At 33.8% G+C, this 22454-nt stretch overlaps 2 protein-coding genes across 4 annotated transcripts in view; one reads left to right on the top strand and one right to left on the bottom strand.

Moving 5' to 3' along the window:
* Positions 1–14367, top strand: part of LOC123552635 (CNK3/IPCEF1 fusion protein-like) — an 85125-nt gene extending 70758 nt beyond the window's left edge. For 2 of the 3 annotated variants that reach the window (XM_053540280.1, XM_053540279.1), the window contains 5 exons: positions 4891–4959; positions 5318–5406; positions 6168–6275; positions 6893–7098; positions 10369–14367. In XM_053540280.1, the coding sequence (XP_053396255.1) occupies positions 4891–4959; positions 5318–5406; positions 6168–6275; positions 6893–7098; positions 10369–10482 (586 nt within the window). In that variant the 3' untranslated portion in view covers positions 10483–14367. The remainder of the gene's footprint in view (positions 1–4890; positions 4960–5317; positions 5407–6167; positions 6276–6892; positions 7099–10368) is intronic. The other variant, XR_008370469.1, reaches the window with a different exon arrangement.
* A 1417-nt stretch (positions 14368–15784) lies between these two features.
* LOC123550905 (parkin coregulated gene protein-like) lies at positions 15785–22417 on the bottom strand. Its single transcript, XM_045339391.2, has 5 exons — positions 22172–22417; positions 20698–20832; positions 19607–19778; positions 17755–17904; positions 15785–17290 (listed from the first exon to the last, which is right to left on the bottom strand). The coding sequence occupies exons 1-5, from the start codon at positions 22277–22279 to the stop codon at positions 17130–17132; spliced, it is 726 nt and encodes a 241-aa protein (XP_045195326.1). The 5' UTR covers positions 22280–22417; the 3' UTR covers positions 15785–17129.
* Positions 22418–22454: the final 37 nt, after the last annotated feature.

The raw sequence follows: 22454 nt of genomic DNA, 5'->3' as shown, positions 1-22454 counted from the left end.
CAAGTACTGGTTGTGGATGCTTAATATGAGAGTGATGTACTTTTGAATATATATCTTACTACATAATTGCAGGATCAGGGGCAATTCAGCTGATATTGTAAAAAAAAGCCTAGTTTTTCTTCAAATTTCTTAAAAACTTTCAAGGTTGTGGAGGTGTTCAATAGATGTGGTTGTCTTGACCAAAGGCAGAATTTGTTTAGACCTAAATATCGAACCCATGATTACCATTAGAATACTTCTTTCTCTAAGATTTGTTCTTTTCTTCCTTCTGAAGTTTTATTTAGTATTATATATAATTATTTATTTATTGTGTATATTTCTTTGCTCACAAAGGGAAGCATGGTAAGCCTTTCACTGTTGTTCTAACACTGTTTAGTTGTTGTTTTTGTTGATTACGAATTTTTTTCACTAATTGCTGTTACTGTTAGATATGAATTTTCAAGTTTAGCTGTTATGTTCTGTTAAAAGGGCAGTATTGTGAGACAGTTTAAACTGCACAACTGGTATCATTTTATCTACTGGATAAAGATAAGAGTTTCGCAGAGTTTGCACAGACCTTAAAACATCCATGACTTCGATGCTAGCCCTTGAAAACTCCTTGAAAATAACTAAAATGCTAAATATTTGTAAAAGTACTTAAATTTTGAAGAAGAAAAAAATGTTTTCATTTCATCCAGAACTTCTTGAAAAATATTCAGTCAGCAACTTGCTTTTTGGAATATAGGAATAGCATAAAATAAAAATAAGTGGAAAGAAAATACAGTATTTCTTCATTTATAAATCCTGGTATGCACAAGTAGTAGTTTTGGGTAGCAGTCTAAGATAAATTTTATTGCAGTTAATACAGAGAACAATTCTTACTTTAACACTGTTTTGGAAGTAGTTGATAAAAAATGTTTGTATTAAGATTTCAAGACATGGTTTCGAGAAAAATGTCATCTGAAAAGAAACATCTCCTGAGAAAGCCTTGAATTTTTTCTGTATGAACCAAAGCTTTATTTTCCATACTACAAATCATCACTCACTTCCAATACAAATTTTACTAAAGGTGATAATTATCCCCGCCGATGAAATTGGGAGGGGGGTTATTGAAATGGCATTGTCCGTCCGTCACATCCGTGCGTCCGTCCGCAGTCATTTCTCAGTAACTAGCAGGTAGAATTTCATGAAACTTGAAATAAACATGAACCAACATACTGCAATGATGCCCGTCAAGTTTTTTTTTGGATTGGTCAATTTCCCTTAGAGTTATTGCCCTTGATTTAATGAAAAATCCACGTCTTCAGCCATTTCTCAGTAACAAGCTGGTAGAATTTCATGAAACTTAAAATAAATATGAATCAGCATACTTCGATGATGTCTGTCATTTTTTTTCCAATTGGTCAATTTTCCTTAGAGTTATTGCCCTTTAATTATTTGAAAATGTACAGATTTGTACATAACAAACCAACCAATTGGTAGAATTTCATAAAACTTCTTTCATTCTTTTCCGTGAATATATTAAGTTGTGTACCCACACCTGGTCACCACCTTGCTTTCGTCACACCCCCCCCCCCGACCAACCCCCCCCCCCCCCCCAAAAAATCTTTCCTTTTTATTTATTTTTTTTTTTTTCAAACTTCCATGAATATTTATCAACGTGCAAAGTTGTACTGTTCCCCCACCTCACTCCTCCACCCAGTCATCACCCCCCCCCCCCCCCCCCCCCCCCCCCTTTTTTTTTTTTTTTTTTTTTTTTTTTTTTTTTTTTTTTTTTTCATTTTTAATTTTCCATCCATATTTCAATATTTATAATCAACATCGATGATCAATGACAATAATCGATGTTTTGTACCCTCACCCAGTCACCCCCGCTGCCCCCCTCCCCCATCCAAAAAATAGCATTCATTTTCTGTTAAATTGATTTTGACAAATGAAATTATTTGCTTCTTTTGCTTCTTAGTAACAGCCTTAACTTTTTGCCGGATATATTTTTTTTGCCATTCCTGACCACAAACCCTTTCGGCGGGGGATACCAATTCATCGAATTGGCTTGTTGCACCAGTTTTCAGGAGAATTCAACTTATAGACATGTAGAAGTCAATATACCGTATATACTCGCGTATAAGGCGCCCTCGCTTATAAGACGCATCCTGATATTGGACTATCGATCGGGGAGGTTTTGCACTGACCCTCGTATAAGACGCAGTCATATTTTTATACAAACTACATCAGAAATTTGTAGAGATGCATTTTTTTTCCCAACATTCTATGATTTGCGACAGAAAATAGCAGAAAATGGACAATTTTATTGTAAAAATGCAGAATTTAAATGAATTAGTAACAGCGGAAAAAGGTTAAAGAAAGGCCGAAATTTTGACAATATCCGCCGATTTTATTTTTAAAAGAACTTGCAGGCTTGTTTTATATTATGTTAAATAAAATAAATTATTTTAAAATCAATTTCGTGTGTAAAAATGCAATGTAGTAACTTCAAAACGGCGGAAAATTGACGATTTTCGCCGATTTTATTTTTGAAGGAACTTGAAAATCTGTTTCATAATATGTAGAATAAAATAAAGTATTCTAAAATCCACTTTCATTGGTAATAATATGCACAAAATATCTCCGAAACGGGAGAAATTACGTCTAGAAATGTGACGATATTCGCCCATTTTACTCATAATGCTTAGAAACGCTGAATGTTCGGCCATGTTTCCATAACAGTAACACAGAATGTTTAGGAAAATAATGTATTTCTTGCAATTATTCGAGGATACGCAATTTTTAAATTGCTTTCAAAGGATCTCCAATACATGTTTAGGATTTTTCATTCAAACATGCGCTGCATACAATGAGAAAATTAATGAGGATAAAATATCCTCTCCAATTTTCCCAAAGTAATTAACGCAAGTTCGAAAAAGCAAACAAACAAACAAAGCAAATTACATATTTTAATTTTATGTGACATACGGTAACTAATAATGCATTAATTTATCACATATTTCAAACACACAAAAAAACTGACAATTACGTATCGATTGATTACTGATAAGATAGCAAAAAAGGTGGCGAGATTAGGATACATGTACTTTTATGGCAGTAAATCTGACACATTTGTCAATCAAATATGGAAATGCCCACTTTGAAATGTTATCCAATCATATTCCAGTTCCGAGTAGCTAGACATCCCTACTGTACCTTCGTTTGACTAGAGGGCAGAATTAAAATAATTGCAGCCGACTATTCTATGAAGTCGCCAATTAACATCAATCAGTGTTTATGATACATTTATTTCTATACATGTGTTTATTTAACAGTTTGCACCTTCAGATGATTTATAATGGGTGCGTTTAACAGTTTACACTTGCAACAATTATAGGTACCGTATCATATGCAATTGGGGATAATTAACTTTTACTAACTCTCTGTTTGCGGGCGGTGAAAAAGTATTTTCTTTGCTCAATTATATCAGTCATTTCTAATTTAAGTAAAGCTAATTCGTCAGATTTTCTGAAAGAATTTTTTGATTTTAAAAGAAAAAAAATACATTTGTAAATAAAAAATACTTCAGATATTAAACTACCAAATCGTAAAGTAAGTAAATAATAGATCGTTATTGAGGACCGAAACACGGTGCTTGTCCGTTTAGATTTTAATACCGATATGCAATGGCTGACGAAAAACACAAGTAGCGGGTTGCAGACTCGGAAAAAAATACATTTATAAATAAAATATACTTTCGATATTAATCTATCAAATCGTAAAATAGGTAAATAATAAATCTTTATAGCGGACCGAAATACGGTACGTGTCCGTAAAGTTTTTAGCACTGCTATGCGCAATGGCTGCCGAAAAACGAAAGTACATGTCTGCAGACGCGGAAATGAGATGTCCTGAGCTGTAAACTCGGGACTTTTTTTAAATTTTCACTTAATTTTCTTGTAGTATGCGCTTATAAGACGCATGCCCTTCTAGGAAACGAAGATATGATCCCCAAAACTGCGTCTTATACGCGAATATAGACGGTAGTCAACAACAAAATCTGTGAAGTTAAATTTTATGTTATACTTTCAATTTAATGTAACAATATCCTCAGAAACTGGAAATATCTTTGCATAAAATGTTATTTTATATAAACACATTTTATTGTTGACTGATTTTACCTTCTTGTTGTTGGACATACTGTACAATCATTTAATTTCGTGGGCATGAAATTTCATTTTTTTAGTCAAAACGGCAATTTCGTGGGGATATAAGTTCGTGGATTTCAACTTTTGAACATAAAATGAATGAGAATTTTACTTGTTCATTGGGATTAAATTTCGTGGATTGACTCAACCACGAAATCCACGAAAATTAGTCCCCCACAAATATTAATGATTTCACAGTAGTTAAATATTCTGATTTTGAATACATGAAAATACATTTCCAAGTAAGAAACATACTGAGTATTGTGTGGCATGGAGACAGTAGTCAAGATGTTATATCATTTTAACTATGTACTTGCTTTTATATTTGAAATATGTCATAGCTAGCACAAGTGTTTTACAAGAGCTTGCAGTGTGGGGTGGTGGGGCCGCTATGGCCAATTGGTTAAGGTTACTGGATTTTTGCCCCTCACTGCTTTGGGTTGGAAACCTTGCTTAGGGTGTAGCATTCTTTGATCTGAAGAAGCAGCTAGCTAATGGTGATTCTAGCCAGGTGCCTGAAATGATGCATGGAGTGTCACCAAGGGTCTTCAAGAAAGTTACCATATGACCTATAATTGTTGGTACATTTGTAGGACATTAAACCCAAACAGAACAGATTCAAGATCTTGCAAAATACTGAATCATCCATATATCAAAAATGTTTTTCTTCACCCTTCCATACAGACAGAAGATTAATATAGGACTTTTTACTTTTCAGTGCATTCAAGATACACAATTTAGGAACCAGTTTTTACTTTGCCTCGGAAAGACAAGAGGATATGAGCAAGTAAGTTTTCTTCATTTAGAAAATTTCAGTCATTTGACATGGCTTTTAGTGTAGTTCTGTTAGAATCAACAGATGTTATTAGATATAAGAATTACAAATTGACAAGTGATTACTGTTTTGTCGAAAACTTATATTAAATTTTTATTAACTAAGTTTTTAAAAAAGCTTTCCAGCAGATACCTACTAAGGGAATATTCTAAGTGTGAATGATAAGTAATGAAAGTTTTGAACAAATCTGTTTCTAATCCAAAAATCTGATTGACCACCTGGAAATGGTTGAACAATGTACCGGTAGATTGCAGTTTTGTGTGTTGTATTTTTCTTTTTAAGAAAAAATGTAAATGTTCTGTTATAACAGATGGATGAACAAGATGGGACTAGCAGCAATTACATTCTCTGAGAAGTTCAAGAAGCCCGAGGCTGGCAAATATGACAAGAGTCATCCAGGTAAAAGTCACTACTACTACTGTTTCATAGAGCAGCAGCATTCATCGTGATAGTAACATATTTTCTGTTACGTAAAGTTCATGTTCCTTTGGGATGCAGTGAAGCTGAACTGACATATAACTGAAGTTAGAAATATTTATCCATACTTGGTAGAGCGTATGAATCTGGCAAATCCAGTAGTATTATCTGTTGTAGCTTAAATTTTTGCTTTTTCTTTCTCAGGATCAGATCATAGATTATGGTCTCTGTGATTTGATGGCTGAAATGACAGTTCACAGAAATTTCTTCAGAATATTTTGAGTTTCATTTGCACATATTTTGTATAAAAGGTTTGAAACATTTTGCAAAGTGAGGTATGAACTTTGTAAAAATTTTCATAAGATTTGCAGACATGAAACCATACAGTTTTTATGACAAAAAAAATCATGAAACAGATTGTTAATTAGTTGGGAAAAAGATAGTTCAGGAAGTGTTTTACAAACACACTACCTCACTGAACAGTGTTTTCTTGATTAACAGTGGTAAAAGTATAAACTAACATTGTCTTTGTTTTATGAACTTCTGAAAATACTTATTTTAATATCTTTTTAAATCTTAAGTCTATGTTAAAGATAAAATTTCACTTAACTGTTGATAAAATCTTATTATTAAAAAACCATATAAACAGTTGTATGTTAAATTATGAACTTTGTTTTTCCATCTAGCTGTCTATTAAACAGAAGAAAAAAGTGAAAGAATGAAGTGAAAACTTGTATTTTCAGACCCTGATTACAGTGAAAGTGATGAAGAACCCCATACACAGCTCTCCGACCTCCGTGATTCTCTCAGTAGTTCAACATCTTCGTTACATTCTATCGGGAGGACGACAGGTAAGGATTTTGTCAATGGCATAAACTATATGAAATTCAAGGCAATTTATATATCTTTTACTGTATTTGTGAATATTAGGTAGTGAAACAGGTCTGAACAGTCAACACATAAATGAGGGAATTGATTTCAGTTTTGGTACAAGCGTTCATTTCTATAAAATTCATGATAAGATGTCTGTATCATTGGTTAGAACTCTGTTGGTGTAACAGTTACTTCATGACATTTTTGATAGAATTGACAACAGTATACTACCTTTCTAAGGCTTTAATTTAATAACAAAAATGTTGACCTGATAATTGTGAAATAATGCCAAAAAGTGTGATAAAGTCAGCTTGAAATTGTTTGATCTCTCTAACTACTGGCTAATAAAACTCCTATACCTAAACATTACATTTTTTGAGACATAAGTTTTGAAAGATAAAAGATTACATTATTAAAAAAAAAATTGTTTGGAACATGCAGAAAACCTTTAAGTAAGCTACAGAATGTGGACAAAGTCTAGCTAAAATTACAAATTTGATAGGTGAAGTTCACTTTAAAAAAAAGCATCAAGATTTATTTGTAAATATCATAATATTTCAAAGTTTTGTAAACTTTACCTACAAACTTATCACAGAATTGCGAGCACCTTCCCCAGACCTGCGAGCTAGTCAGGAAGATTTGTCTGTGATGATACGCAAACAATCTCAGAGAGGACAGAATTTATTTGGTGAAGATTTAAACAAGCAGCGTAGGAGTGCACTCTCTAAAGATATAGAAGAAAGAGTATCACCTGAAATTATAAAATTCAAGAAGGTGAAAAGTTTAGAAAGAACGCTAAAGGTGAGAATTTGTTTCTAAAATTACCAACTAACAGAGAAAAGATATTTAAGAGAAAATGGGCAAAGTTGACTACATAACATAGATTGAAAGAAACTTTTCCTGTAAAATGAGATATTTTTATTAGGATAGAAGTTTACTATTCTTTTAATTGGAAAAGATTCACAACCATCACGATAGAATACATGACAAACACTTGGATTATTATAAAAATAAATAGAGGATGTCTAAGCTTATTTTCATGAATGATTAACCTTTGAATTATGTACACATTTAACAATGAGTTATTAATAAAAGCTGTTTCAAGTAGGTGATATGTGTTCTTCTGACTACTGTTAAGGCAAAAATTTTCGCGAGGATTTCATTTTCGCTATATTCGCAAGGCCCTACATCTCTCGAAAATTAATCCTTGCGTAAAGATTCTTCATTAGTATAATTCATATTCAAGTATGATACCATTTTTACAATTTTTCGAATATTAAATCTCACAAACATATTAATAAATTCAAATTTGCGAAATTTTGACCCGGCGAAAATATGTGCTTTTACAGTATGATGAGAGAAGTTGTTCTAGATAATTTAAAGGAAGTACTTGAAAAATACTTGAACTTTGTTTCACACGTTCCATACAAACTGTGATTGCAATATCATGGAAGATAAATTCCAGGGTGATTAGCTGTACGAGTTACTTACAACTTGCATTTCCCAGTAGTTTCCGCAAATTACTGCCCCTCTAAAAATAGATACAATATGTTTCACTGCATTGAAAATATGTGTCACTGTAGTGAAAAATAAATACAATGAAAATACACATTTGAATTCATCAGTAATTCTCGATATTTCATTAGAGAGTGTATAATAAAAGCACTTTCATAAGTATTTAGTTTCATGAATATGGACAGTTAGTGAATACTGTAAAAGAATATATTTTCGTGATTTTGTAATTTTGACTATATTCGCGAGGTTTAATATTCGCGAAATTGTAAAAATGGTATCATTCTTGAATTAGCATTATTTTCATGGCGAATATTTACGCGAGGATAAATTTTCGTGAGATGTAGGTCTCGCGAATATAGCGAAAATTAATCCCTCACGAAAATTTCTGCTTTTACAGTATAATGAAGAATATAGTGAATTCCTGATTATACAGCAATGAATGTTTCCTCTCCATTGATTAATGGGAAGCTTTTATGACTCACATTTTATCAACAGGTGCTTTTTGTGTCCCCCCATGAGTGGTGGGGGCATATAGATTTGGTCTTGTCCGTCCGTCCGTCCGAAGTTCGTGACGTGCCTAGCTCGAAAAGTATATGATATAAATTGATGAAACCTTGCATGAGTCTTTATCATGATATGAACTTGCGCACCTCCTATTTTTCGTCTGGCTCCTCCCCCTATTTTCAGAGTTATGGCCCCTGAAATAGTCAAAAATGCACATTTTTACCTCGTGACATGCCTAGCTCAAAAAGTATTTGATATAGATTCATGAAACCTTGCACGAGTCTTAATCATGATATGAACTTGCGCACCTCCTATTTTTCATCTGGCTCCACCCCCTATTTTCAGAGTTATGGCCCCTGAAATAGTCAAAAATTCACATTTTCACCTTGTGACACGCCTAGCTCAAAAAGTATTTGATATGGATTCATGAAACCTTGCATGAGTCTTAATCGTGATATGAACTTGCGCACCTCCTATTTTTCATCTGGCTCTGCCCCCTATTTTCAGAGTTATGGCCCCTGAAATAGTCAAAAATGCACATTTTTATCTTGTGACATGCCTAGCTCAAAAAATATTTGATATAGATTCATGAAACCTTGCATGAGTCTTAATCATTATATGAACTTGCGCACCTCCTATTTTTCATCTGGCTCCACCCCCTATTTTCAGAGTTATGGCCCCTGAAATAGTCAAAAATGCACATTTTTACCTTGTGACATGCCTAGCTCAAAAAGTGTTTGATATAGATTCATGAAACCTTGCATGAGTCTTAATCATGATATGAACTTGCGCACCTCCTATTTTTCATCTGGCTCCACCCCCTATTTTCAGAGTTATGGCCCCTGAAATAGTCAAAAATTCACATTTTCACCTTGTGACACGCCTAGCTCAAAAAGTATTTGATATGGATTCATGAAACCTTGCATGAGTCTTAATCATGATATGAACTTGCGCACCTCCTATTTTTCATCTGGCTCTGCCCCCTATTTTCAGAGTTATGGCCCCTGAAATAGTCAAAAATGCACATTTTTACCTTGTGACATGCCTAGCTCAAAAAATATTTGATATAGATTCATGAAACCTTGCATGAGTCTTAATCATGATATGAACTTGCGCACCTCCTATTTTTCATCTGGCTCCACCCCCTATTTTCAGAGTTATGGCCCCTGAAATAGTCAAAAATGCACATTTACACCTTGTGACATGCCTAGCTCAAAAAATATTTGATATAGTTTCATGAAACCTTGCATAAGTCTTAATCATGATATGAACTTGCGCACCTCCTATTTTTCATCTGGCTCCGCCCCCTACTTTCAGAGTTATGACCCCTGAAATAGTCAAAAATGCACATTTTCACCTTGTGACATGCCTAGCTCAAAAAGTATTTGATATAGATTCATGAAACCTTGCACGAGTCTTAATCATGATATGAACTTGCGCACCTCTTATTTTTTATTTGGGTCCACCCCCAATTTTTAGAGTTATGACCCCTGAAATAGTCAAAAATGTACATTTTCACCTTGTGACACACCTAGCTCAAAAAGAATTTAATATATAAATGGTTGAAAACTTGCATAAGTCTTTATCATGATATAAACTTCCACACCTCTAATTTTTTGGCTGGCTCCACCCCCTTTTTTATAGTTATGGTCCCTGAAATAGTAAAACAAATGCACTTTTTCACCTAATTATGTGCCTAGCTCAAAAAGTATTAGATGTAAATTCAAGAAACCTTGCTGGAGTCTTTATCGTGATGTGACCTTGCACACTTGGCATTCTTCTTGAGAATCTTAGCTCTTATTACAGAGTTATGGCCCTTGAAATAGCCAAAATAGTGGATTTTTTGTTTGTGATGCTCATAGCTCAAAAGTAATGAATCCTTTGCATAAAATGTCTGTTGAGGCTTTACCCCATTAAGACTGCAAACATTTGAATTATTGCCCCTTATTTGTGACAAATGTACTAGTGGGGGGCACACCCGGTGTCCTACAGACACATTCTAGTTTCCTTATGCTTCAGCTCAAGTAAACATTTAATTTCTGTCCATTTCAGGCTAAAGAGAAAGAATTAGAAGAGTTAGAGACGTTATTGTCTGGATTGTCTCCTGCAAAGTTACAGGTGTATCGAGAGTTACACACTAACCCAGGAGAAACTGACTCCGAATGAACTTTAATATGTAGATTAGCATTGGTCATTACAGAAAATTACACACTACACACTAACCAAGGAGAAACTGATTCTGAATGAATTTTTATGTAGAATGGCATTGGTCATTACAGAGAAGTTTGCACACACAAACCAAGGAGAAATTGATTCCAAATGTATTTTATGTGGAATACCATTCGTCATTACAGAGAAGTTACACACTTACCCAGGAGGAACTGACTGCTGAATACTTATAAATTTAGAATTATTACATGATAACTGAAGAGGGAAACTAAATGTGTTTATGTAGAAAACTTTTAAATCATTATTCTAATATGCTTGTTTCCATACATGTGGTAAATTCAGAATCCCAAAACTGAAGGTTTGCTATTTTTCAGCTGAAGTTGGGGTCTCAAAATTGGAGGTTTTTATCTACATAAATTAAGCACGCAAATGCACAGCTTAAAGACAAAATCCAAAATTTAATGTTATTTTCTAATCTATCTTTTAAATATATAATTATATGCACGTCAAAAACCTTAAAGGGCATAATATTGTATTTTTACAACTTTAAGCAAGTAGCACATTAATTTTCAAGTTTTATTGGTAGACATTCAAATGAATCACAAACTTAAAGTATCCCAAAATGAAATTTAGAAAAATTTTAAGGATTTTTTCTAATTAAGTGGCTGATTCTTATAAGTCCTTGCAAAAATATAATAACTTTTATTTTAATTTGTCATATTTAAACTTGTCTACACTTACCTAGAACGTTTTCACAATAATTACAACTATATTGTCCAAAAAGTAGAGTATGTTGGGGGGAAAAAAAATGGGCCGTGAAAATATGTGACATTTAATTTTAATGGTATAAGAACTATCTGTCAACAAGGTTTTGTAATTTATTCAATAAATGTTTATGTATTTATGTGTTTTGAGAGGTTTTTACATAAAAACATACAATTCTCTGGCAGAATCATAAATTGAATTCTTACCGAGGTGCAGACGACAGGTACCAAAAAGAGTAACGGGTTGATTTTTCCAACAATTATTAGCGTGATTTCATTACCGAACAAAACTTTTCTTTAAATAATTAAAAATTCATTTCAGTTAGGAATTCTTTCTTATGACTCAGAATTTTTTTGCTTCAAATTGGTAAAAATGGAGCCTAATTAGCATTAAGAATGGGCTGAATATCGGACCCCTGAGACAGATGGAAAAAGCACTGCTGATCTAGATCTAATCCCTAATCAAAACAATAATGTTATCAAAAGGCACCTGTGAAAGACAACTATTTCCCACAGCTACATGTATGTCACAGCAGTCGGTGATGCTTTGATTAACTGTGTAAACACATTTGGCAGTCCTCGGTAATTATCAACCCAATCATAATAATAGTCCAGCCAGGAAAAAAATCTAAAAATTGAAAATTCCTGAAATGCGTGAGAATTAAGGATTTGGTCGAGAGATAGGAGGCAAGGCGAAAAAATCGGGATTTTGACCATCCCGCCCAGATGCACATGTACACTTGTTTCTGTTAAAACCGTTTACGCTAAAATGATGTCACGTTATCGTGCGTTAAAACATTTTTTTCTATACCTTATTTCTTAAATAAGAGACTTATTTTCAGGCAGTTTGGGGTTTCATCTATCCATGGAATTAAATCCCAGTGAACAAAGAACTCATTCTTTTTATTTTTCCTTGGCGATATATGACCATTTTGTGTCAATCTATGTAAAACCCAACTCACTCTCATTCTTTTTTTTTTATTCTTCAAAGTTTATTGTAGCCAGTTCAGGCAAAACCATGAGATTTCGTGTCCACAAAGTTAATTGATTTTACAGTACCTCTGGATGATGGAAGAATTTTGTGATTATGAGGTAAAAACATTGTGTACACTAGAAAATTACAGACTTCGCGGTGATATTGTAAATATATATGAATACACTATAAGGTGACAGAATTTTTATGCCCCCAGCATCTACTGATGCAGGAGGCATATAGTGATTGTCCTGTCCATTCGTTCGTCCGTTACGAGGTTAACCAAATGGGACCGTTTCGTCTAGCATCAATACCCCTTACTAGAATGACTTGATACTAATGCAGATGTAACCTGTGACCATTCCTCATCTTCAGACATCACCTGACCTCAGTTTGACCTTGACCTTGACCTCGTTTTGGACTTTGGTTGCTTTATTTGGGCCATCTCTTGGTTAACCAAAAGGGACCATTTCGTCTAGCATCAATACCCCTTACAAGAATGAATTGATACTAATACAAATGTAAACTGTGACCATTCCTCATCTTCAAACATCACCTGACCTCAGTTTGACCTTGACCTCGTTTTGGACTTGGGTGCAAAATCTATCGACAAGGCTGCCACTGGGGGCATCAAGTGTTTATTGAACGCAGCTTCTTGTTTATGATTCAACTTTGGTATATCTAATATGTTATCCTTTGAAATGAGGGCACAGAGTTCCAATATAGAAATTACATTTTGTGACATGCCATAGTAGGTGGTATAAACCCTGGGACCAGACCAGAAATAGGAAGTCATTGTACATGCTATACCCCTAGGTAAAGTATGCTATAAGATGGTGTTTGTACAGTTTACCTACGGGTTGGGTATAACTTGAACGGTGGCTTTATCTTCTGGTCTTGTGCCAGTTGTATAAACTGACAAAGGTCTAGGTCACATGCAAAAGTCAGGTCCAAGGTCAAGGTCACATGCAAAAGTCAGGTCCAAGGTCAAGGTCACATGCAAAAGTCAGGTCTGTACTTCCAGGAAGTACCTTCAAGGTCAAGGTCACAGACAAGGACACTTACATTCTCGTCTCTGCTCAAACTTTGGAAGGATTAAAGGGAATTCATTGAAAGTTTGCACTTGAGAAGATTTGATTAAAGAATCTGTTACTTTCCGCTGGTATAATTATTGTGTCTGAACCATAACTTTTCAAGTCAATGAAACTTCACACCTGTGTTTAGCTAATGAGAAGATTTGTCAAGCACGAGTCCAGTCTTCTCTAAGATCATGGTGTTTGTCTTTACATTCATCGTTCAGATGCTTCAGTATTTAACCACTCGGGCTAACGCCCTCATGGTTCAATTCCTACACATCTGAACTCTGAACAGTGGTAAATTAGACGATAAACCACTCAAAGGCTTTGATTATTTGTTAAATAAATGTTGAAGAAAAAATTCTTTTATCATTAATTGTTCACATTAGATTAATGAAATATTGTTACTCATTATGACCATTTTGTAGAACAAAGGTGACAATTATGAAGTAGTGTTTATACTTTTTTTAAGTGATGTGTTTTTTGAAAATGTCCCAAATGTGTTATTCTCATACTTCAGCATTCCTCACAGTGAACAAAGAACAAGTCATGTGAACTTAAATTTTTAGGTTGATATTAAGTTGCACAAAACCATTGCTTAATCCATTATTTTGTTCATCTCCTTGCATCTTCGAGTGATCAGTATTTAACTGCAGTTTAAAAAAGACATATGTAGCTATTGCAGAGTGCTTTATTTACAAAAGGCTGCTTGAGGGGTCATTGTTAGTAACTCATATTTTTATTTTGATGTAAATGAGATGCAAAACCAAAATTTGTAATATGTATTGTGTTGTTGCATCGTAAAACCCAAGCCAGATAATCTGGCAACAAACCCATTCATATGTTTTTTGTTACATGTTGCATTAATTTCAAGAATTTTTGTCTTTATGCAGGCTTGCCTTTTTGCTGAGAGGCAACTTGTTACATAAATATATTGTTTTTGATTTTTAATAAACATTAAATATATATATGTACTATTCTCTTAAGTTTGAAAATGAACCTATATATTATGTGCAATTATTGCTAGTTGTTGAACTTTATTATACAATAAATTATGTTTGATAATTAATGGTTGTCAGTTATCCCTTAGTTAAGTAATTTGGGTTTTTAACTACCAGTCATTTAAGTAAAAGTTTAGTCTGAAATTTGTTAGCCCTTTTGAACTTTGTCAATGTAGGCGGATGGTCCAGCTTCCTTCATCTGTCTTCTTCATGTGTTGTTCTACCTAGGTGTGTCCTTGTTATAAAATAATGTCTGGAGGGGTACCTGGGGTCTTCCTCCACCATGAAAAACTGGGAAGTCACCATTGACCAATAATTATGTTGGTGTGACATTAAACCCAACAAAACATCTGTAGCCAACATAATAACTTAAACATCACTTCCTCAGCTGGTCAGAATTACACCAGACTTGGTCTATAGTAGCTTGGCAGGTCTTCCCTCTGATTTGTTCAACAATTGTAGCCATTCATGATTTAGTGTGTCATGAAGGATTGTTTTTTTTTATTTTCAAGTTTTTATGGATCAGACAGATAAGATCTATGGCCCAAAGTAAAAAGTATGGTTTTAAAATTAACATTGTCTTCTTAGGATCAGTTTGAAAGATCTTCATCAAAAATTTGTCTGCAGCATTGTTACGCATATTTCTCTCGAGTATATTCAAAAATCCCAACTCTTCTATAAAAGGAAGCAGTCCACCAGAGCTACATGCAGTATCCATTTTATTGTTCCAGAAGATTTTGGTTGTCTTTAGTATTTGTAACTGAATGACACTAAATAATTTGATAAATTTGACAGAAATTTGTATCTAATATTTGTCATTTACTGATTAAATCGTTTCAGAAGTTTAAAGCAGTTAATAAATTGAGATAAGAAAGGTCACTGATAGGTGTTATTGAAATCTGGGTGTAAGTAAATACATCAAAGGTCATCATCTTGACATTATAAACACTGTCGTGTCTTAAAGCGGTTCAATGTCAGATCTCCAAAATTGTAATTAGTTAACAACATTGAGGAGGTAATAAAAGGAGAAAATCAGTGTACTAGCAAACCCATATTACTGGTAAGCAGTCAGCTTAATTTAATGTTCAATTTTGACAACTTTTAAAACTTGTCTTATAGTTCCTTGGATTTCACATTTTGTTTCAGTCCCAGAAAATAAATTCAAGAATTGTATCAAAGGCTTTAATTGTAAAACTAAATAGAGCACTTGCTTACGGGACCTAGCGGGGAGTAGAAGACAGCTGTTTTCTGAACCCTTGGAACAGCATGGATAAAAACCTGACTCTGCTAGGTTTCCTTTTCAACACTGTTCCTTGGTTAATGAAAACTGTGCCTTACCCAGGCAAGTATGTAAGATCCTTAAAACCTTCATGGGCTATTACGAGAAGGGTTACAAGTGCTCTAACTGCACATTATTTACATAAATTCTCTACTTGATGAGCAGGTTACCTGCAACAGCCCTAATAAATAACAAACATGTCAAGGTATAATATATAATGGTCTTTTATTTGATAACCAAAAAAATTCAAGCACATTAACTTGAATCCATTCTTTCAAAATGTCATGTAAAATTTACTGCCAGTATTATAAATGTTAAAATGTGACAAATATCCATGGCTTGAAACAAACTAGGTCATCTTTAAACAAAAATATGTCCATCTTCAGGGATATGTTGGTCTTTGTGAAAACATACTGAAGTAAAGCTGGGTTATGTAAAACTAAAACTGCACTTGTCTCTACAGGAGACGGGCAACACACCTAACCTCCACAATTATTTTGTTCAAAGATGCCCTAGGCTGTATCAAGTACACACAGTTTAAGGTATTGGTGAATGATTCTAAAATAAAAGGTGCTCGGAGAGAATTGAAAATACGTTACTGAACCCAAGAAGACTGTTCTGTCCAAATGAAATTGTGTAAAACTACACAGATTGTTTGTCAATAAACAAATGCACAACATAAAATCAACATATACAATTTATCACAGATATTTATGTAGATCTACATGTACAAATAAATTTATTTCTATCTTCATTTTCAACCTACATGCTCACAGGTATTTCATTTTAACTTGTCGATTGTAGGTATCGCAAAATTTGTACAAGCAAAAACAAACTTCAGTTTTCACAGAACTCTAGTTTTGTCCTTTTAATTCTTTTTAGACACAGTTTTAATAGAAAAAAATACACTCACTCAATCAGCCACTGCCTTTCAAATGCATTCTACATATGTACATGAAAATGGAAACACAGTGTAAAACAATAGTGACCAATACAAAAACATGCATTTAGAAACAATAAACTGCCTTTCCAATAGACGTCTCCATACATTCCGTAGACCGCTATCCTAAAATAGGTACACAATAAACATGTTACGTTCCTTCAGTGTTTAACTAAATAGATCCTTATACTATTCAAGACTTCATAACTTTTGTCCATTTGTTTGAAAATTGCCCTTAAACAAAAACCTTTCACATAAACATTCCATAGCTATAATTTAACAACATAAACAGCAAAATATAATAAAAATTTAAAAGACTAATAAATTTCTATTTTTAATTTCTAAGTAAATAATACTTCTGTAATTTGGCCTGTTTATACTACCGGTAAATGCTCCCTTCACAAAAGGTGTACAAATTAGCATGTACAGTACCTGGGCTTTATTTGGAAACAACAAACACAAAATGTAATTTCTGGTGTTTTTTCTGGAAACAATTTGAAAGAAATACTTTACTGAAATATAAATATTTATACTGGTCAAAAGCAAGGAGAAATATATTTCTTCATTCACAGAATATTAAAATGTCCATAAGAAATAACATGTTGAATTCATCAGTTCAGCATACAAGATTCAAATGTTGGAACCATGTATTTAATGTTTATGAAAGCGTCTTCCCCTCCGTGCCTCTCAAAGGCTTCTAACGTTTCCTGAATAAGGTCGCCAATGTTTTCTCTCTTTTGTTGGCTGTAATCAATCCCGTCGCCTGAGTTCACTGCGAAAAGAAAGACAATATATAACACATGCTGTCTTTGAAACAATTTCTCTGGAAAAGAATGGTTTTCAGTTCACTCCTCATGGACACATAATACCTTTATATTCTATGCTCTTCACAAGATTCTTAGACTGAAGACTTAAGCAGAAGTTTTCCATTAGCTGCAGCTCTGACCTTAATACACACAAGATGAACTATGACAGCCATATAGGGGATAAACACTGTCAAGTTGAAAGTTTCAGCAAAAACGCTGACAGGTCTAGTTTCTTAAAGTAGCTTTTATAGACAAGGATTTATTCTTGGTCTGGTTGGCTCAAACTTCATTCTGTGGACAAACTGTCCATATAGAACATGCTTGTTACCAAAGAGTTTGGACAGAAATCCAGTTTTAAACAAATTTGTCAATTTTTTCAGTTAAAGCCATACCAACAGGAAAATAACTGTTGACAAATATCGATACTTACAGTTCATATTTTTGAAGATATTGAGAATTGGCAGGATTTGTCTGTAATATGGAACAAGGGCCTCACCAACCATATCTGCTGATACTACCAAATGCTGGAGTACTTTCAATGTGGTACATACAACTTTGTGATTTCTGGTATTCAGCGCATCTGTTAAAATGAAAGGAAATCTCTATGTTAAGTTGTACAAAGTATAAGGTTCCATTTACATTTGTGACTGCAAGCAAATTAATGGCTGTTCATTTTAAATAAAATAAGTTTTCTTAAACATATAATTGTATGCCCTCATTGTTCACTTTAATAGAGATAAAGTGTGAACTGATACAGCGGAGTTCATTTCATGTTTTTCAGTAGAGTATTGACATATAAAGGCAGATCATGTTATATGAATACCTAAACAAACATAAGATATGCCAGCCACTGTAATGAAATATAAAAGGAATCTAAAAATTGCAAAGAATTAAGTTAATTTTTTTCCAACATTGACATTTTGATGTAATGATTTTGCGTATGACACTGCCCAATATCAAATGCATGACGTAGGGATGCAAGTGATACAAATTTGTAAAAGCAATTACACACAAAACAAGAGCACCGCCTTGCGGGTGCTGACGCTCATCTGATTTTTTTGTTTAATAGAAATATTGTCCTACCCATGATTTTCTAAGTCTAAAAAGGGCCATCATTCTTGCAAAAAGCAGGATAGAGTTATGTTTCTTGATGTACAGTGTCCACTTATGATGGTGAAAAACTGTTGCAAGTTTTAAAGCAATAGCTTTGACAGTTTATGAGAAAAGTTGACTTAAACATAATACTCAACCAAGAAAATGATTTTCTAAGTCCAAAAGGGGCAATAATTATTGCAAAAAGCAGGATGGAGTTATGTTGCTTGCTGTACAGGGTCAGCTTATGATGGTGAACAAGTGTTGCAAGTTTCAAAGCAATAGCTTTGATAGTTTAAGAGAAAAAGTTGACCTAAACATAAAACTTAACCAAGAAATCTGATATTTTCTAAGTCCAAAAGGGGCCATAAATCTTGCAAAAAGCAGGACGGAGTTATGTTTCTTGCTATACAGGGTCAACTTATGATGGTGAACAAGTGTTGCAAGTTTTAAAGCAATAGCTTTGATAGTTTAGGATAAAAGCTGACCTAAACATAAAACTTAACCAAGAGAAACTGATTTTCTAAGTCCAAAAGGGGCAATAAATCTTGCAAAAAGCAAGATGGAGTTATGTTTCTTGATATACAGGGTCTGCTTATGATGGTGAACAAGTATTCCAAGTTTCAAAGCAATAGCTTTGATAGTTTAGGAGAAAAGTTGACCTAAACATAAAACTTAACCAAGAAATCTGATATTTTCTAAGTACAAAAGGGGCCATAAATCTTGCAAAAAGCAAGATGGAGTTATGTTTCTTGCTATACAGGGTCAGCTTATGATGGTGAACAAGTATTCCAAGTTTCAAAGCAATAGCTTTGATAGTTTAGGAGAAAAGCTGACCTAAACATAAAACTTAACCAGGCAACGCCGACGCAGACGCCGACGCCGACGCCGACGCCGACGCCGACAACCGCTCAAGTGATGACAATAACTCATCATTTTTTTTCAAAAAATCAGATGAGCTAAAAAAAGAAAATCTGTTTGTTTTACCCAGAAGATGGAATGTAAATATCATTTACTCACAAACACCACATTTTGAATTTTACTACTGTAAAAATACTGCATGTCATGTTCACTGGGTGAAAGATATTTTGATCTTCTACTGAAATGTTCAAATATCCTCTATGTGTCTCTTTTTATCATGTGAAAAACTGTATAAGATAGTAAAAAAAGAAAAGAAAAAGATAACTTACTTTTTATAGGAATGATAAGCTGTGGAATGACTGGCAGGATTTTTGAACCTCCATGTTCTAACATATCATGTACCCCTTGTCTGGCAAAGAATTCATATGGATGTGCTGTCTCACAAAGTCCATCAAAGAACAGGGGAAGATAATGATGATAGTCTAACTTTTCAATTTCAACCTGAATACAAACAAGATAGCTCTTTCACTTAATTCTGCAATTATTTTATCCTTTTTTTTTCTAGACAATAAATGCATCTTTGCTGAAACCAGTTATAAAGAAACGCAAAGGTACAAGTCAAAACATGGAAAAGTGACTGTTCATATCAACTTTACTACTGTACTTTCTTCACCATACTCAAATTAAAATATTGATTTCAGTTATACTGATTGCACAGACATTCTCATTTCTTTCAAAGAATTTTTTTTTACAAAATAAGTGCAAGGTCCTTCTTATATTATGAATTAATTCCTTATCTTGCCTTATAAATTTAATTTTAATGCAAAATTGCCATAAGAATTAAAAACACAAAAAGCAGCAAAAAAAACCCCTGTAGATCTGTCTGTCAGAGTTTTGGAAAAAATACAAATTTGAATAGCTGTTGCAAACAGTACGTATCTGCGTTTACCTTCGTAATTACACCAAAGAAAATAAATTACAAAACTTATAATATCAAACAGTAATATAATATTGAACAACCTGTTAAAAACATAAAACTTGTTTGGTATCATTGTGTCAGACCTTGTTTATTACAGAACGTTGTAATCAATTACAGTCTACCGACAAAAACATTTTACACGATATTATACTTCATTTATTTATCAGGACTCTGTTCCAAAATGACAGTTTAAATAGGAGTCAAAATATGACAATGTATACTAAAACCTCTGCCATTCGCCAATGTAGCCAAATACTACAAATTCAAAGAACTCAGACTGACTACAGATTTTTGAAAGTGGCTACAAGAATTTTATTAAAATGTGGCCAAATTTCAGCAATTCAGTTTCAATTTGGCAGTTTTTCTCAAAAAGTGACTACAACTTTCTGAGGTCCAGTGGAGGCCCTGAAAATAAAACAAAAAAAAACTATGTTTACAAACCTTCCATGCAATTTTGTTTCCTTTTGTATCATGTTCAAGTGCTATTGGGAAATCTCCTCTTTCATAAAACTTTCTGAAGGAAGTTGGGCCTGAAGGTCTTTCTTTAAAAGCACCAGCTGGTGGTGGACACTCAACCTGTTGTAGAAAAAATATAATTATAGTGTTCAGTAATTTCAGTAGATTTTTGTTTAAACAGTGTTTTAAAACTCACAACTGTGACGCAATGTCTTGGGTTTACTGACTGTAGTGAAAGTATGTGTGCATTCAATGTATATGTAGAAATCTTAAAGTTTTTTAAATCTATCAAAACAAGAAGCTGTGTTTTCAAAGCGTAAAATCATGCCCACAAGTGTATGACTAAAGATTTTGTTTTTTTTTGAGTTTTAGAGTTAAAGATGAAGGTAATGAGTATGAACTAAATTGAGTCATTTATGTGGACTGTAGGACAAAAAATGTTGTTTATTATTAATATTAAGGTTTGAAGCTTGAAGGTGAGGGTCAAGGTCATGTATAGGTCAGTTTGTAGGTCTTTGCCACACAAGGTTGGATCAATGAGAATATGAACTAAATCGAGCCATTAATTTGGGCTGTAGGCAATCTAGTTTGTACGAATGGACAAACAGACAGTTCAGTTGCTATATGCCCATGCAGAGGCATAAAAAAAATTCTACTTTCAGTCCAATATTCGTATCTAAAATGTTTTTCAAAGGTTGAAGTTTGAATTGTGGATATGTTCAACATTTCCAAAAGGTAATCTATTGTGAATTAGCATTGGAAGATTATGCTTAAAGAGAATTTTCTATAGAATGGTGATGTGCTTAAGTCCGTTTCAATCAAGGTATATATTCTATCTGTATTTTAAAAAATTCAAACATACGAAAAAAACAAGAACTCTTTGTACAATTTTGCATGATAAAGATAAAAGGCTTATCTCCAATATCAAGTAGTATACAGTTATAATAATAGTGGTTTAAAAAAGTCTTAGAAAAAATCAAAAGTTATAAGGGGTAACTTTATTTTTAGATGAAAATGTTTGGGGGCTGTTGCCCCTACACTCCCGCTTTGCCCCACATACCCTGACTTGCTGCGCATGCCCATTGTTAACTTCTGGGGACTGCTAAAGTGCATTCTACCCATTGATTTATTTGATGGATGACCAATTTGCATGAATTATGCTTTGCCACGTCACCACTCTATGATATTTTTCAAGTAAACCCGGAGAGAGAAAATGCCAAGGTCCCTAATGGGGCTCACAGCCCGAACCTACAATGTGATCCGTAGTCTGTCAGACACTAACCACATCACAAATGGGTTAACCCAAACAGCAAGACTGTTGCAAGTGGCCTATAAAAACCTACTGTCTCACTACTGTACATTTTAAAATTACAACAGCCTAGCACTACAAGTTAGTTGACAAGTTAGAAAACGAAAAGACAGATAGAATTGTCATTATATGATAACAATATTAGTATACCTTTGAATTCTTTTGAGTTGACTGAACTGTGAATCCTATGACTCCTTTAGTAGGCGACTTCAGTTTTGAGTAGCCACAGTCTTTCTTTTGAGGTTGCATTACCGACATATTGTCTGTTAAAGTCTAATTTCTTTTAATGCAATTTTTCTCCGCTAAAAACCTAAGTAAAATGGATTTGTAAACAACATGGAAGTCACAACTGTTTGGTGTAGTCTAGCAACCAAGCAAGGAATGGCCCGGATGATCATGTACACCGTAACGTTGCTAAGGGAAACACTTCCGG

Source organism: Mercenaria mercenaria, chromosome 4, assembly GCF_021730395.1.
Source record: "Mercenaria mercenaria strain notata chromosome 4, MADL_Memer_1, whole genome shotgun sequence".
Classification (NCBI taxonomy): domain Eukaryota; kingdom Metazoa; phylum Mollusca; class Bivalvia; order Venerida; family Veneridae; genus Mercenaria; species Mercenaria mercenaria.
The sequence above is the reverse complement of the archived record's forward strand: the minus strand, read 5'-3'. Positions and strand labels throughout refer to the sequence as shown.